The sequence below is a fragment of the Gymnoscopelus braueri genome, assembly GCF_963280865.1.
Source record: "Gymnoscopelus braueri genome assembly, chromosome: 24".
Classification (NCBI taxonomy): domain Eukaryota; kingdom Metazoa; phylum Chordata; class Actinopteri; order Myctophiformes; family Myctophidae; genus Gymnoscopelus; species Gymnoscopelus braueri.
Genome location: NC_137626.1, coordinates 23634252 through 23648650, shown reverse-complemented (window position 1 = coordinate 23648650; position 14399 = coordinate 23634252). Strand labels below are relative to the sequence as shown.

Genomic DNA, 14399 nt, shown 5'->3' with positions numbered 1-14399 from the left:
TAATTACTTGTGGTGGAGGAGGTAGAGCATCCGTTTTGAGGTGAGCACAGCCTAGAATTGGCAGCCATCGTCAAAAGTTGTGTAACCAGTGTGGGCTGCATGACGTCGTGCAATTAGAGATTACCAGCGAAATCATTACGTCACTCACCGTACAGCAGTGGTGGATAAAGTACTCAAATGTTTTACTTAAGTAAAAGTATCAATACTGCAATGTAGAAGTACTCTGTTAAGCAAAAGTCCGGAATTCTAAATTTACTTGAGTAAAAGTACAAAAGTTTTGGTATCAAAATGTACTTAAAGTACCCAAAGTAAAAGTACTAGAATGTTTGAAAATAGCAGATCTACAAGCTCACAACGTGCCACGATGCGACGTGTTGTGAGCTTGTAGATCGGCTATTTTCAAATAGCCTAGGTATAAAATAGGGCTAAAGTGGTTAATGTATGTCTTATAATGTAATAATTTATATCTGCAAAGTAACTAGTAACTAAAGTTTTCAAATAATTGTAGTGGAGCAAAAGTACAATATTTGCCTCTGAGGTGCAGTGGAGTAGAAGTAAAAGTATAGACAATTGGAAGTACTCCAATAAAGTAAGAGTACCTCAAAATTGTACTTAAAGTACAGTACTTGAGTAAATGTACTTAGTTACTTTACACCACTGCCGTACAGAACGTGTGTAACTTTGCCCCCCGCGCTTCCTTTTAGTAAGGCCAATGGATAAAATACTGTACTTAAAGTGCCTTCAACCTGGCATCCGTACGTCATTATAAGCAAACATTGTAAAAACAAATTGTTAAATATGGGGAGACCCGATGGTTAGGGTGCATACCCTTATGGGCCCTAAGGCCTGATAGCGAGTCCCCGGTTCGGGCATGCATGTCACTAACATAGTTATAATAGCAGACTATTTTAGCTATTTGTCGTAAGTGGGCTTACTGTAAGTGGTTAAAGCATAAAAATGAAATGAAATCATCAAGAGGAGATGTAGTCAAATGATATGTCAATGATACATCGATGATGAATACAGATTCATCGATGATACATAAAGATGCATGCAACGACGATGCGTCACTGGGCTGCGCTGTAGTTGGTGTGCACTTCCTGAACACAAGGGGGGTTACTGCACTCCTCCGCTCACTCAATCTCAGTGGAGGGTAGCTGGCTCACTAGACCAGTGGTTCTCAAAGTGGGCGTCCGGGGACCCCCAGGGGTACTTGAGGGGGTTTCAGGGGGTCCCCAGCAAAATGTGTGAATATAGCGTCACAATAATTTTAACCTTTCATACTTTGGCTATTCAAAAATAGCAGATATACAAGCTCATAGCGCGGCACCGAGTGCCGCGCTATGAGCTTGTAGATCTGCTATTTTTTTTTTTTATCGTGAACATTTGTGCAAACCTTGGGATATATATATATTTTTTAAGACAACATTTTTAACTCAAATATTTGCCTCTGGGGGTCCCTGGAACAAAATATTTTCAAATGGGGGTCCGCAGGGTAATAAGTGTCAATTTGGGGGTCCTTGACATGAAAAAGTTTGAGAACCCCTGCACTAGACAGCAGCACAGACTCAAATTTGTCTGTGAGCTCCACAGTTTCCCAATGGGGAAATGAGTAATAGTTATATAGTTTCATAATAATCTGATTTACCGGAGTCCCCCAGGGGTCTATCCTAGGCCTCCTCCTTTTTCCCACTCCACACTAAATCTCACTTGTAGATCGGCTATTTTCGCAGAATGTTCCCCCACCCCAGAATAGGCTGGGTGAATTTGGCATGATGAGAAGACATACTGTATGAAGATAGTGTACGTAACGTCAATGTACCAGAATGACCCGATTTAAACGCTGCCCCCCCTCCCCCTCACTAAAGTGTCTTCTCCTGTCTTCCATGAGCACAGTAAATGGCTGATGAAAACAAATTGCAGTCCTCTTTGGGGGGTGAACTCTAATGTGGAGTGATTAGTGTGTGTTGGTAGGGGGGCGTTAGGGATACAGTGTATGTCGTTTCCTCTCAGAGGACCTTTCTCTGTTGATATAAAGTGCCCTTACATGAGGTGTATAGGGTATATATCCATTAGCACTACTTGGAAGTACTTTGTGTATTTTAATTGGGGGGAGAGGGGGAAAGGCTGGTCTTGCTAGTCCTAGGAGAGTCCAAAGTCCATTTCTTATTCTATTCTGGCTCGATGACATCACTAGAATAACATTGGGGCTGGAGATAAGAGGCAGAGCAAACAGCGATTACACGGGAACAATTGCGGGGAAAACGCCTGCCTCCCTTACGAGTGTTTTTAAAACAAGTAGCAAAGAGGATAAAGTACCAGGTACACTTCTGTTACTTCTAATATTTGCTAATTGTTAATGGGTAACAGAGGGTATTAATAAAAACTGCCAGCATATGTTGCAATGAACACGAGCTGCGCTGCAAAGTACTGCAACATATGGTGTCCCCAGTTGAAGCTATTGGTGATAGAGAACAGTGTCATTTTTGTTCAAATGTGATATATGTCGATATTGATATATGACATGAAAAGTAACGGTCACTAGGTACAGCTTCACGTCTCAACCCTGCACACTAACCACACATAAAATAACTTAGAAATAACAGCAAACGTGATGGAATAGTCTACAGTGCTGACGTATGCTTTGACAGTCACCTTTTGAAGTCAGTACAGTACCCAACTGGAACACATGGAGACATTTACATGAGTCCTCCACCCACCCTGAGGAGAGAGATGACCTCCCCACACACACACACACACACACACACACACACACACACACACACACACACACACACACACACACACACACACACACACACACACACACACACACACACACACACACACACACACACACACACACACACACACACACACACACACACACAGTTGGTGATCTTTGGGGCAGAGTAGTGATCTTTGGGGTAGAGAGATAAAGAAAGAAAATAGTGTTTTAGTGCTGTGTATATACACTGTGGGACTGTAATTGCTGTAAGAAACAGGGGGAATTCCTTTAATAACTTTTTTTTTTAGCAGGCAGGGTAGTAAGTCATGGTGGTTTTGGTAAGGCGGGGGAGAGCGTGCGGGGGTACCCGAGAAAGCCCTTCATTAAGGGATTGTTCCATGCCAGCGGGACATCTGTGTGGAAATGCCTGGCAGCTGCATACGCAGCAGTCATAACATCCCCGCGCCCCCTATGCGATGCGGGCGGCACTGATATATACGTATGAGCCAGACACAGTGACCCTGGCTACGCACGGCGCCTTATGCACTGTAATTGTAAACGGGTCCATTGGGTGTGTTCACGTAATAGTAATACCTTGACACGGTTTGACTGATTTTTGTTCCATCTGAAAGTTTTTGTTAACCACTGTAGCTTGACACTGTCATGCACAGAAAATAGCTAATCTACAAGCTCACAATGTGTCGCATTGCGGCCCGTTGTGAGCTTGTAGATCAGCTATTTTCACTGCACAACACTGGCATACAACGCTTAGCTGTTCTCTGTCTAATAGTGTCTATACAATGCAAGCTACCATTGCATGTAAACATAATATATTTACCATATTATACCTGTACATAGCTCAATTTCAAAAGTGTTAGCAGGCAGATAGCACGCTAAATACTGGACAGATAGAAGAATAACATTAACAAAACATAATTAATCAAAGAGCGTACAACCCCCAAAATATGTGCATGTAGTGAATATACTATTACCAAATAGAGGTGAACATAAGCATTTAAGCAACAACAGGGATCAAGAGGAATTCATAGCCATTCCTCTCATCTCTGTTAGTAATATATCAACGGTGGTAACGTTTCACAGAGGATATATAGTAGGTCATATGAGATGCATCAATGGTGCACCCTAAAATACCCTGGAAACATTTTCAGCTTCACTTACTATTGGGCTTTAAACTCGAGGCTCTATATTTATAGCCATAAGTCAGGTTTCCAAACGATGTGAGAATTAACTGGCAACATGGGAAGGGAACTGAAAAAAATAAAAATAAAAAGCTGACCCCGAGCATTGCAGGCGACCAACCGTGAGTTAAAATGCAGCAATGTTTATGACGTGTTACATTTTCCATGACATAAACTGTTGAGTCCTGTTTGAAATAAAGGGCAGATATGAGTGTTTATAGTTTGACTGTGCTTTGAGTTGTGGGGCCAGTGGGCAATGGCAGTGAGGTCTGGTTGTTGTATTCTTATGCACCTTTCATCTAACATGAGCGAGAAACATATTTGAACACAGAGATCTCAAAATTATTCAAAAATGTTTGAAGGTGAATATTTGCAATGCTCAGCTCTGTGATGTTTTCATATTCAATGAAAATGACAATCATCTGTCTTCATTCAAAAACTTTGACTTTTGAACTTATGACACTTACTCATTTGCTTTTTGTCTTCCTTCTTACAGGCTGAAGGTGCTAATTGACCAGGAGAAGGCCTACCAAGAGCGAAAAGAGGAGGAGAACAACAAGAAAGTCACAGGCCTGAAGGAGGAGCTGACCAAGCTCAAGTCGTTTGCGTTGACGGTTGTGGATGAGCAGCAACGCCTCACTGAGCAGCTAAGCCAGCAGAAGGCCAAAGTCCAGGAGCTGAGTGCCAGTGCGTCCAAGACCCAGGAGGAGCTGAGCACTGCAAACACCTGTCTGCAGGAGGAGGAAAGCAAGGTCTTTCGCCTGGAGACTGAACTTCGCGACCAGGCCAGTCGCAACCACCAGGAGCAGGAGGCCATGACCGCCAAGCTGACCAGCGAAGATGCCCAGAACAGACAGCTCCGTCAGAAGCTGTCCACTCTCAGCAGGCAGTTGGACGAGCTGGGGGAGACCAACAAGACGCTGCGCAGGGCAGAGGAAGAGCTGCAAGAGTTGAGGGACAAAATAAGCCGCGGTGAGTGTGGAGACTCTGTCCTCATGTCTGAGGTGGAAGAGCTGAGGAAGAGAGTGCTGGAGATGGAGGGCAAGGATGAAGAGCTGATCAGAATGGAGGACCAGTGTAGGGACCTCAACAGGAAGCTGGAGAAAGAGGCTGGCCAAAGCCAGAGCCTGAAGGCTGAGGTTGACAAACTGAACCACAGGATCATTGACCTAGATAGGCTAGAGGACGCTTTCAGCAAAAGCAAGCAAGAATGTGGCTCTCTCAAGTGCAACCTGGAGAAAGAGAAGACTGTCTCCAAGGTTCTCTCCAGCGAGCTGGACGTCTTGAAAGTCAGAGTCAAGGAACTGGAAACTGCGGAGAGCCAACTGGGGAAGACTGAAATGACGCTTAAGGAAGACCTTACCAAGCTCAAGACGCTGACGGTGATGTTGGTGGATGAGAGAAAGGCTATGGCGGAGAAGCTTAGGCAGATGGAGAACAAGGTCCATAACAGTACGGGTAAGCTGCAGGCGGAACAGGACAAAGTCACGTCTGTCACGGAGAAGCTCATTGACGAGAGCAAGAAAGTGTTGAAATCAAAGGCGGAGCTGGAAGAGAAAATGTGCAGTAATACTAAGGACATTGACCATCTGAGAGCCAAGCTGAGGGCTGAGGAAGAACAGAGCAAAGACCTGGAGTCTAAGGTTGGTGTGATGAAGAACAGGCTGCAGTCGCTGGAGGCCATTGAGAGAGAATACCTGAGGATCAAGGCTAAAGAGGAGCACATCAAGACGCCCGTCAGCAGCCGCTTTCAACAGGAAGACAACAAAGTCAAGGACCTGACGCAGGAGGTCGAGCGGCTGAGGCGCAAACTCAAGGACATGAAGGTGGCTGAGGGCGACCTGCTGAAAACAGAGGAGTTGGAGTCACTGGAAAAGAAATTCTCAGACGAGCAGGAGAGGGCGAAGGCTTTGATGGAGGAGCTGGAGATATCCAGGAACGAGCTTGCAAAGTACCAGCTGGCCGAAAAGAAAGAGTGCAACCAAGAGCATGTCCTTTACAAGCGGTTAAAGGAGGAGGAGGCAAAGTCCAGCCATTTGACCAGAGAGGTAGCAGCTCTGAAAGAGAAGGTCCACGAGTATATGGGCACTGAAGACTCCATCTGCCGTGTGAAAAATGATCACTCCACACTGCAGAGGAAACTGACCCAGCAGGAGGTCCGGAACAAAGAACTGGCCAGAGAGATGGAGACCCTTACCCGGGAGCTTGAGAGGTACAGGCGCTTCAGCAAAAGTCTCCGTCCTGGTATGAATGGAAGGCGATTTTCAGACCTGCACGTTTCATCCAAGGAAGTCCAGACTGAACCGCCCGACCTCCTGCCTCCCAACTGCATGACCATGGCGCCACTAGAACGTGCTGTTGTGAACGGAAAACTTTATGACGAGAGTGAACCGGAGGATGATGCAAATTACAACGAGCTTCAACTAACAAAATGCAGCCCCTCGATCATCAATAACGTCAACAACTTAAACAACAACATGAGAAGGGCCCGAGTGCCACTCAAGAACAAAGAAAGCCCCCAGGTGGTCAATGGTAAAGTGCAACCACGGCAACATGCCAACAATGTCCAGCATGGCGATGTGGTGTTGACCCACAGTCCCGGGCAGCCTCTGCACATCAAAGTGACTCCTGACCATGGACACAATACAGCCATGCTAGAGATCACCAGCCCGACCACAGAGAATGTCCAGTCATACACCAGCACTGCCGTTATACCCACAAGCGGAGGCCCACCCAAACAAAGAATTACAATCATCCAGAATGCATCCCTTTCCCCCACCACAAAATCCATTTCCCCCACAGCAAAATCAAAGGGCTCCCCAGTGTCTGATGGACCATGTTCCCCTGATAGGGCCCTGTCACCTTTCACAATGGCTACTTACTCCAGAACCATGACCCCTGATTCCTCTGGCTCTGTGACCCCGGACAGAGCTATATCGCCAATACAAATTGTCTCTGTGACAACAGGCACCCCTGAGCGGACCATTTCCACAGAGCCAGTGGAGGTTGTGGGGGGTCACGCCGTCTTCCGAGTGACCCCGGAGAGGCAGAGCAACTGGCAGGTCCAGAGATCCAACAGCTCGGGGCCGAGTGTCATCACCACAGAGGACAACAAAATCCACATTCACTTAGGGAACCCCTTTATTCAGACCATCAGCAGTCCGCCACAGACCCTGAGTCCATGCCACATGCCTGGATTTCAGGAGCAGAGGACTCAGGTCTCGACCAATGGCAGCCCCCCTGCTGCCAAAGTCAACAGCAAAATCACAAGTAGCATCATGATAAAGCCCACCTCCACCCCAATCCAAAGGCCAGCACAAATTACAGTAAGTAATGCCTATGACTGACCTAATATCCACCCCTCACCAAAACCCTTCATACCATCCTGTTAATGATCCTTGCCCATTAGACCCACAACACCCCCTCCATTTAACTGTCCTCAGTGTCTCGACAGAGATTATACCGCTGATGTCTTTAAACGTCTGTTTCATTGATCTGTGAATAGAAAGCTAGATGGTTTTTACTTTGGTTGATTTCATTAGTTCTGTTTGATTAGATAAAGCAATGGTTTGCGTGCATGAAAAAAAATAACCATTTGAAAGCACTAGATGATTTCACTCTACACCAGGTTTTAACTTGTGTGCACTTACTGTATTATACTCAATGGTAAAGTTACCATGTAGGACAGGCTATTTACACTGATGTATCATTTCAATGCTGTTTATACTTCATATTACTCATCTTGCATTTTCTTTAAGTTGTTTTCATTTTATCAATATTAAAGTGTGCAAAAAAGAGGCATTATGTTTTAGTTTGTCATCTATGCTTGCATACTTAATTTACTCACTCAATTCGGCATGTTTTGAATGTTTAATATTAAAGATAATCAGAAGATCATATTCATTTGATTTGAAGTCATAGCATGTTCTCTAACATCTAAACACTGAGTTCAGTCACACTTTCTATTTTATTAGTTTTAACCAGCTGCTGTTGAGTGCACAAAATATACTCACTTATTGACTGTTCAGTTTTTCATATCAAAAGACAATTAACCACAGAAACCCTATATACTTAGTTGATCCGAGTCCTCCAGGGGTCTATACTAGGTCTGCTAGTATTTCCCCCTACCTACACCAAATCTCTTTGCCAAAAATAGCCAATCTACAAGCTCACAATGCGTCTTTACGCGACACGTTGTGAGCTTGTACATCTGCTAAATATTCGCCAAGAATAGGGACACAAGGGTTCCTGTGGTTAAAGATAATACATTTCTAGATAAAACAATTATACATTTCTCAACTAGAGATATCTGGAAAAAAATATGTGCTTTGCTTACTTACAGCCTTTAAGATTAACAAGAAAGGGAGAACGGGAAAAAATGAGGGGTACTGACATGTGTTTGCTTGCTTGAGTTAAAATCATAGGCTGACATCATAGTTTCTTCCCTACATCCAGAGCACAGAAACCCAGTGACCTAGAGTGAAAAGCAACATGGGTGAACTTTGAGTTCTTTTTAATGACATAATGGAAACTCCACTTAGATCCTTTAAAACTATGGAGTGGTGCTCCATGCAGAGAATCACCCATTGCTGTTGGGTGAAAACCCTGCAAGCTCTTCTGCGATTAAAGAAAGAATTGTCGCCATTGACTATATCACACGGCGGCCATTTTGCTCTCACTCGTGTTACCCTTAGATAAAACAGACCAACCCCACCCCCCTGAATATGACGTAAGACAAAAATTCCCAGCGTGTGAATATGGTCAATGGTAGACTGTTTTAACTATTCTTACCCATAAACTAAACCTGCATGAGTGAATTGTTCTCTATAAATCAGGAGTGATTCAAGCTGCATTATACTGGAATAGCACTCAAGAACTCTGTCAGATAATTCACATAGATGGCCAAACAGAAACCATTTAAATGACTGGATCAAATTAAGCAAGTGTCCAGATGGTTCTCTTTTTTTTACCCCCACTGGTTTAAACTGGTAATAGGCAGGGCAACTATATGGGTACAATACTAAAGTTACCAGATGGGCACAAGTATCCAAGAAGCTGACTCAGCACTCTTGCTTTGGTCACATTAGGAACACATTCAGTGAGGAAAAATCTACCAGGGATGTTTGACAATGTATCACTTTATGTTATCCACTGATGGAAATGTTTCCAATTGACACAGAGCTAAATAAATTGTATTATGGTATACAAGCAACCTCAGAGGCATTGCCCAATGCATACATTTGAGGGACCCAAATATATTGTGTGTGTGCATCTAGGGGGGAGGGGGGGGGACGTTCAACACAAGTATTTGAATTCCTTTATGACATTATTTGGTAGACCGACTACAGGAGTCTCCTGGCTCTCAGTTCACTTGGTTGGTAACATAATCCTCTCCTTTTATTTTGCTTTCTCCCACAAATCATCTCTTTTCACATGACTCATCCATCCCAATTATGGGTGTGTTTCTCTATGCATTTGCATTTGAAATGTGGTCGTACGCGACCGCAGGGGAAAATGTTGGCACACAGAGATGCTTTTTTTCGTGTTTAAATTGAGTCTGTACTGAAGGTCAGCACGAGGGAACCGGGGGAGGAAGACATGGAATGAAGGTGAGGCAGGGTAGAGGGGACAGCGTAGAAAGGAGATGGGAAATCTGGAAGTTGCAGTGTATTTCCCTGCCAGGTAAATCATATGTCACTGATGTCACCTCCATGACTGAGCTAATAAAATGTGTTTGGAAAGACAGGGGAAAACCCCAGCTAAACTGGAGATTTTAATTTGACAGCAGGGCTATAATTTGGTCGCTCCAGGAATGTAATTAATTATACGTAATGTGCAAAAAAAATAAGATATGTAAGTTAATAGGAGATATCTTGAAGCCACTGTAAGGTTTGGATATGCAATAAATCTCATGACTTTAGTTTGGGACAGATCCAACCACAACGAAATATTGCAAGCAAAACATCCATTGTGTTACTGTATATCACAGCATTTAGCAATTGTTACATTACTTGCATCATAGCAAGCTGTGGTCAAAATGGATCAGCTCTCTCCAAAAGCGAACTAATCTAAATCTAGCCCCATTTTCAGGGTGATTAAGAAGCCAATATTTAACCACTTAAACACTATATACTTTGACCAGAGTCTCCCAGGGATCTATCCACAAGTTTCCTAGGGCATTGTGGGCATCACTTCCTGTTGATTTGATCGGGCATCAGGGATCAAATCGACAGGGAGTGATGCCCACAACACCCTAGGAAACTTGTGGGTACAAGGCCCCCTTCTTTTTTCCCTCTACACCAAGGCTCTTTGCGGAAAAAGACGGTTTAGAAGCTCACAGCGCGTTGCAATGCGCCACGTTGTAAGCTTGTAGATGAGCTATATTCGCCGAATGTTCATCCCAGAATAGGGATGCTAGGGTTCATGTGGTTAACTATGTTCCTCCCTATACCACACAGGAAAAGTTCATTGATACAAAACAGGCACAAAATATCTTAATATACCAGTGATGTAAGGAGCTGATTAACTTAGCAAATCATTACAACCTTCTTGATATCAGTTCTCTGATAAAGCAAGACAACTGTCTCCATAAAATGGTGTTGCATTCTCTCAAGCACAATCACAAGAACATAAATCACTGTCAGTGCAATGAGGTGACCGAATCAAGCATTAAATTGATACAGAGGAAGGAATGCGGCCAGCTAAACCTGATCCAAATCGGTCAGGGTGCAGTAAAACGACACAGGGTGCAAACAAGATGCTATTCATTAGACGTCAACGAGATAACCGCACAGCAGCTGGGGTCGCTGTCTGTGACCTCAATTAGCCGCTGACTCATACTGACTTAAGTTCAGTGAGAGCCAACCTCCTACACTACAGCCAAGATAAGCATACTGTATCTCCACCACCAGGATAAGACGGTTATCCAGTGACACACCGTAGGCCAAGGCCCATTTCATCGTGCTACTTGAGTCAAATTGATAGCTATACTCAATGTCGAGTATTACCGTTTTTAATTGTGTACTTTAGGGGAAGATAGGAAGAAGAATGTCTATTTACCCGCTCAACAATACCCCCTTTGTGATATTTAAACATATCACACCCAAGGTCATGCATTGAAAGTAAAATAACCACACATTATCCCTGCCAAAAAGATAAGCTGTGTATCAAGTGTCTGACTGCAGGCTAAAGCGGATTTCCCTGTCTTAGTCTACAATGATAATAATCACAAAGGAATTCCTACCACCTTGACCGTCAGGCACAATAAAACAAAGGGATAGGACAATAAAAGGGGGGGGGGGGGGGTGGCAAGGCCTAGGCTTACTCTAAACAAAGGGCTTCATATTGAGTGTGAGAGGATATGCACTGTGAGAGTAGCCTCTCTCTCTAACCGCAACCCAAGCCCCAAAACAAACCTTGTGTTTGGTTGCCATGGGGACAATGGCGCCGGCATTGCAGTGTGCACGACGGAGGAAGTTCTTACTTCAACTCCCGCTGCTCCTGCTGATATACGAGAGAACAAAGCATTACATTAAGGCTTGGTGCATGTAAAGTCAACACTGCCTCCATGACGTTAGCCTGCACCGATTTCCTGGGCCATTATGTCTGTTGCCTGCTGTAGATATTCTGAAATGTGTGCCCGCGTAGGAACTTTAGGTCACGGTTCACTGGAGGTTTTAAAATTAATTCTCCAAAATCACAAGCAACTCATGACATTATAGCATTGTGGTTTCTTCCAGGACTACTTTTCTCAGTCTAGACTGAGAGCGGGGTTCAGTATGGGTTTAGGGAATAAAGGCAGATGTGATGAAACCAACTGCAATACTTGTGACCTTAAATTTCTCAGAGTATGGAGCTCAGATCTGCAGAGGATCACTGATAAAATGCTCACTTTGGCATTGCCTGCACTTTCATTTTAAAGATGTTTCCTTCGTGACCAAAAGTGTGATTTTCGATCACCCCAAAGGATATTTTCACAAGTAACTTCACAGGAGAGGTGCACATCACCTCAGTGCATCACCCTGCAATGCAGCCGTCTTTAATCTCTGACACTAAAAAAGGTTCCAAACAAAATCTCAGTGATCAAAGATGTCCTTATCACAGTGCTTTCCTCCACTAATGGAAGGTTTATGTTTTGAGTTTACAAAACCCAATGACAGTTTTTTAAACGTGATGCTTAAAAAGAGATTGTAACCAGATTGTCGCTACACAAGCTTGAAGGGTGGTCGTATAGTGACCTTGAAAAATACACTGAGCTCCTATTTGCATCACGGTTGCTGCAAACTGAGTATAAAGATTCATGACTGATCACCCGCTCCCAATAACAAGTTCCTGAACAATACATTGTAAGAATAAACATACCTGACATCCAAGAAGAATTGTGGTAGCTTTGACCAAGAAGAGATGTATTTGATGACGTGTTATATGAACATCTAGGCCAACAAAACTCTATCCTATAAAGAGACAGAATGAAAGGAGAGCAGGCAGACAAAGAGAAAAAATAGTGAGGTTAAACTCTAGTCTAGAACATATAATCTGTTACATTTGATAGTAAGAATGCGTGTTTATATGCACAACACTACTACTGATAGTAACGCCATACACCAGTTTAGCTCTTATTTGGGATAAGCTTTCAACTTGCATGTGTGTAAGAACATTATGAATATCTCCATGTCAAATGAGTTCAGTCACATAAACCAACAATACATTTTATGAGGGGTTTACCTTCCTAAATACCCCCCAGCAAATAGAAGTTTTATATCCACTGTCCATCAGGTTAGCCATAACCATAAGTGAGAAAATTGCTTTAACTTTGTTTTAAAAAAAGAAAAGAAAGTTTTAAAAAATATTTAATGCGAGTGTGATGTTTGTTGCAGTATTTTGTCTTCATGTGCGCCATGAGATACAGCAAATATTTAGTATATGAAATAGGCAACAATACTACATTTATATGCATTCCAATAAGTTATTATGTTTGCATGGCAAATATGGTATTGGTATGCAATGGCATGCTCTAGTGGTCATAAATAGTACTGCATTCTATTCAGCCTCAAAAACGTGGACTACTCAATAAACCAATTTCTAACAAACCTTCTAATACCATAGAGTTAATAAGTCTAATACTCATTTATAACCTGCTTCATATTAATTATGTACTCACTCGCTGTACTTTTTAAGCCATTGTTTGTACTCAATTCTGGTGGTAGGCTACTGACAGCTCGCTCCTGTCACTGTGGAGTGCTGCCGAATCCATTTTTCAGTGGTGTAAAGTAATTAAGTACATTTACTCAAGTACTGTACTTAAATAACATTTTTAGGTATTTTTATTTTACTGAAATATTTCCAATTTTAAAAACTTTTACTTCTACTCCACTACATCTCAGAGCCTAGGCAAATATTGTACTTTTACTCCACTAGAATTATTTGAAAAACTTTAGTTACTAGTTAATTTGCAGATATAAATTATTATAAAACATACATTAACCACTTACACTTTATCCCTATTCTATACATAGGCTATTTGGACATATCTGACCTACAAGCTCACAACGCTTTGCATACTGCTATTTACAAACATTTTAGAACTTTTACTTTTGGTACTTATGTATATATATTTTTATGCCAATAATTTCATACTTTTACTCAAGTAAACTAAAAAAAAATAAAAAAAATGTTGAACACAGGCCTTTTTAGTACAGAGTATTTTTATATTGTGGTATTGCTACTTTTACTTGGTACTTTTACTAGGTCTACAGTGTTATCAAATACCCACCAAATGTGTAAGCTACTTCATGATTCCCTCAATACAAGTTTTTTTTGTAATAGTCTACTTTTCACATCTTCACCAGGTGCCAGCTGAGATAAATTCAGTCTAATTAATGATTAGCCCTGTAACATGACTGTCACAGACGAGCGTCATGTGAACCATGGCTAATTCATTATAGTGTTAAATGTTTTTAGACTTATATGGCCACGGGCCAATGGCGCACTTTTACTTTCTTACTCATCATGTGCTCCCTACCTTCCTTCCTTCCTTCCTTCTTTCCTCAGATCCCTCTTGAAGCATTCCGACGACCTGGGCCCACCAGAATCCCCAAACCTAAAGGCTGCAGCAGCCCCCTGAAAGGAACCAACCCGGGTCAGGGGTCGCCCCCCCTACCCACCACTCCTCCAGCTGCAGCTAACAACAACCTGAACCTAGCTCATCGCAGATTGTGATCACAGTAGGCTACAGTAATAGGGCATAGCAGTGGCGGCCATTTTGCGGTGCCAGATAGAAAACCCATTCATTTTTCCCATTGAGATTTCTGAAAATATTTATATACATTATTTTAAGCCTGGAAGCAAGCCATGCATGCTCCTGGTGAATCATGACCATAAACCATTTGATTCTGTGTCAAAGACATATTTGAAAACTGCAAAAAATAAAAAATAAAGGGTATTTATTAAATATAGTATTATAATATATAATG

The 14399-nt window shown here is 42.6% G+C and overlaps 1 protein-coding gene across 4 annotated transcripts in view; it reads left to right on the top strand.

Moving 5' to 3' along the window:
- The window catches only part of filip1l (filamin A interacting protein 1-like), a 92123-nt gene extending 77724 nt beyond the window's left edge, over positions 1 to 14399 (top strand). For all 4 annotated transcript variants that reach the window (XM_080422330.1, XM_080422327.1, XM_080422328.1 and 1 more), the window contains 2 exons: positions 4424 to 7253; positions 13978 to 14399. In XM_080422330.1, the coding sequence (XP_080278456.1) occupies positions 4424 to 7253; positions 13978 to 14145 (2998 nt within the window). In that variant the 3' untranslated portion in view covers positions 14146 to 14399. The remainder of the gene's footprint in view (positions 1 to 4423; positions 7254 to 13977) is intronic.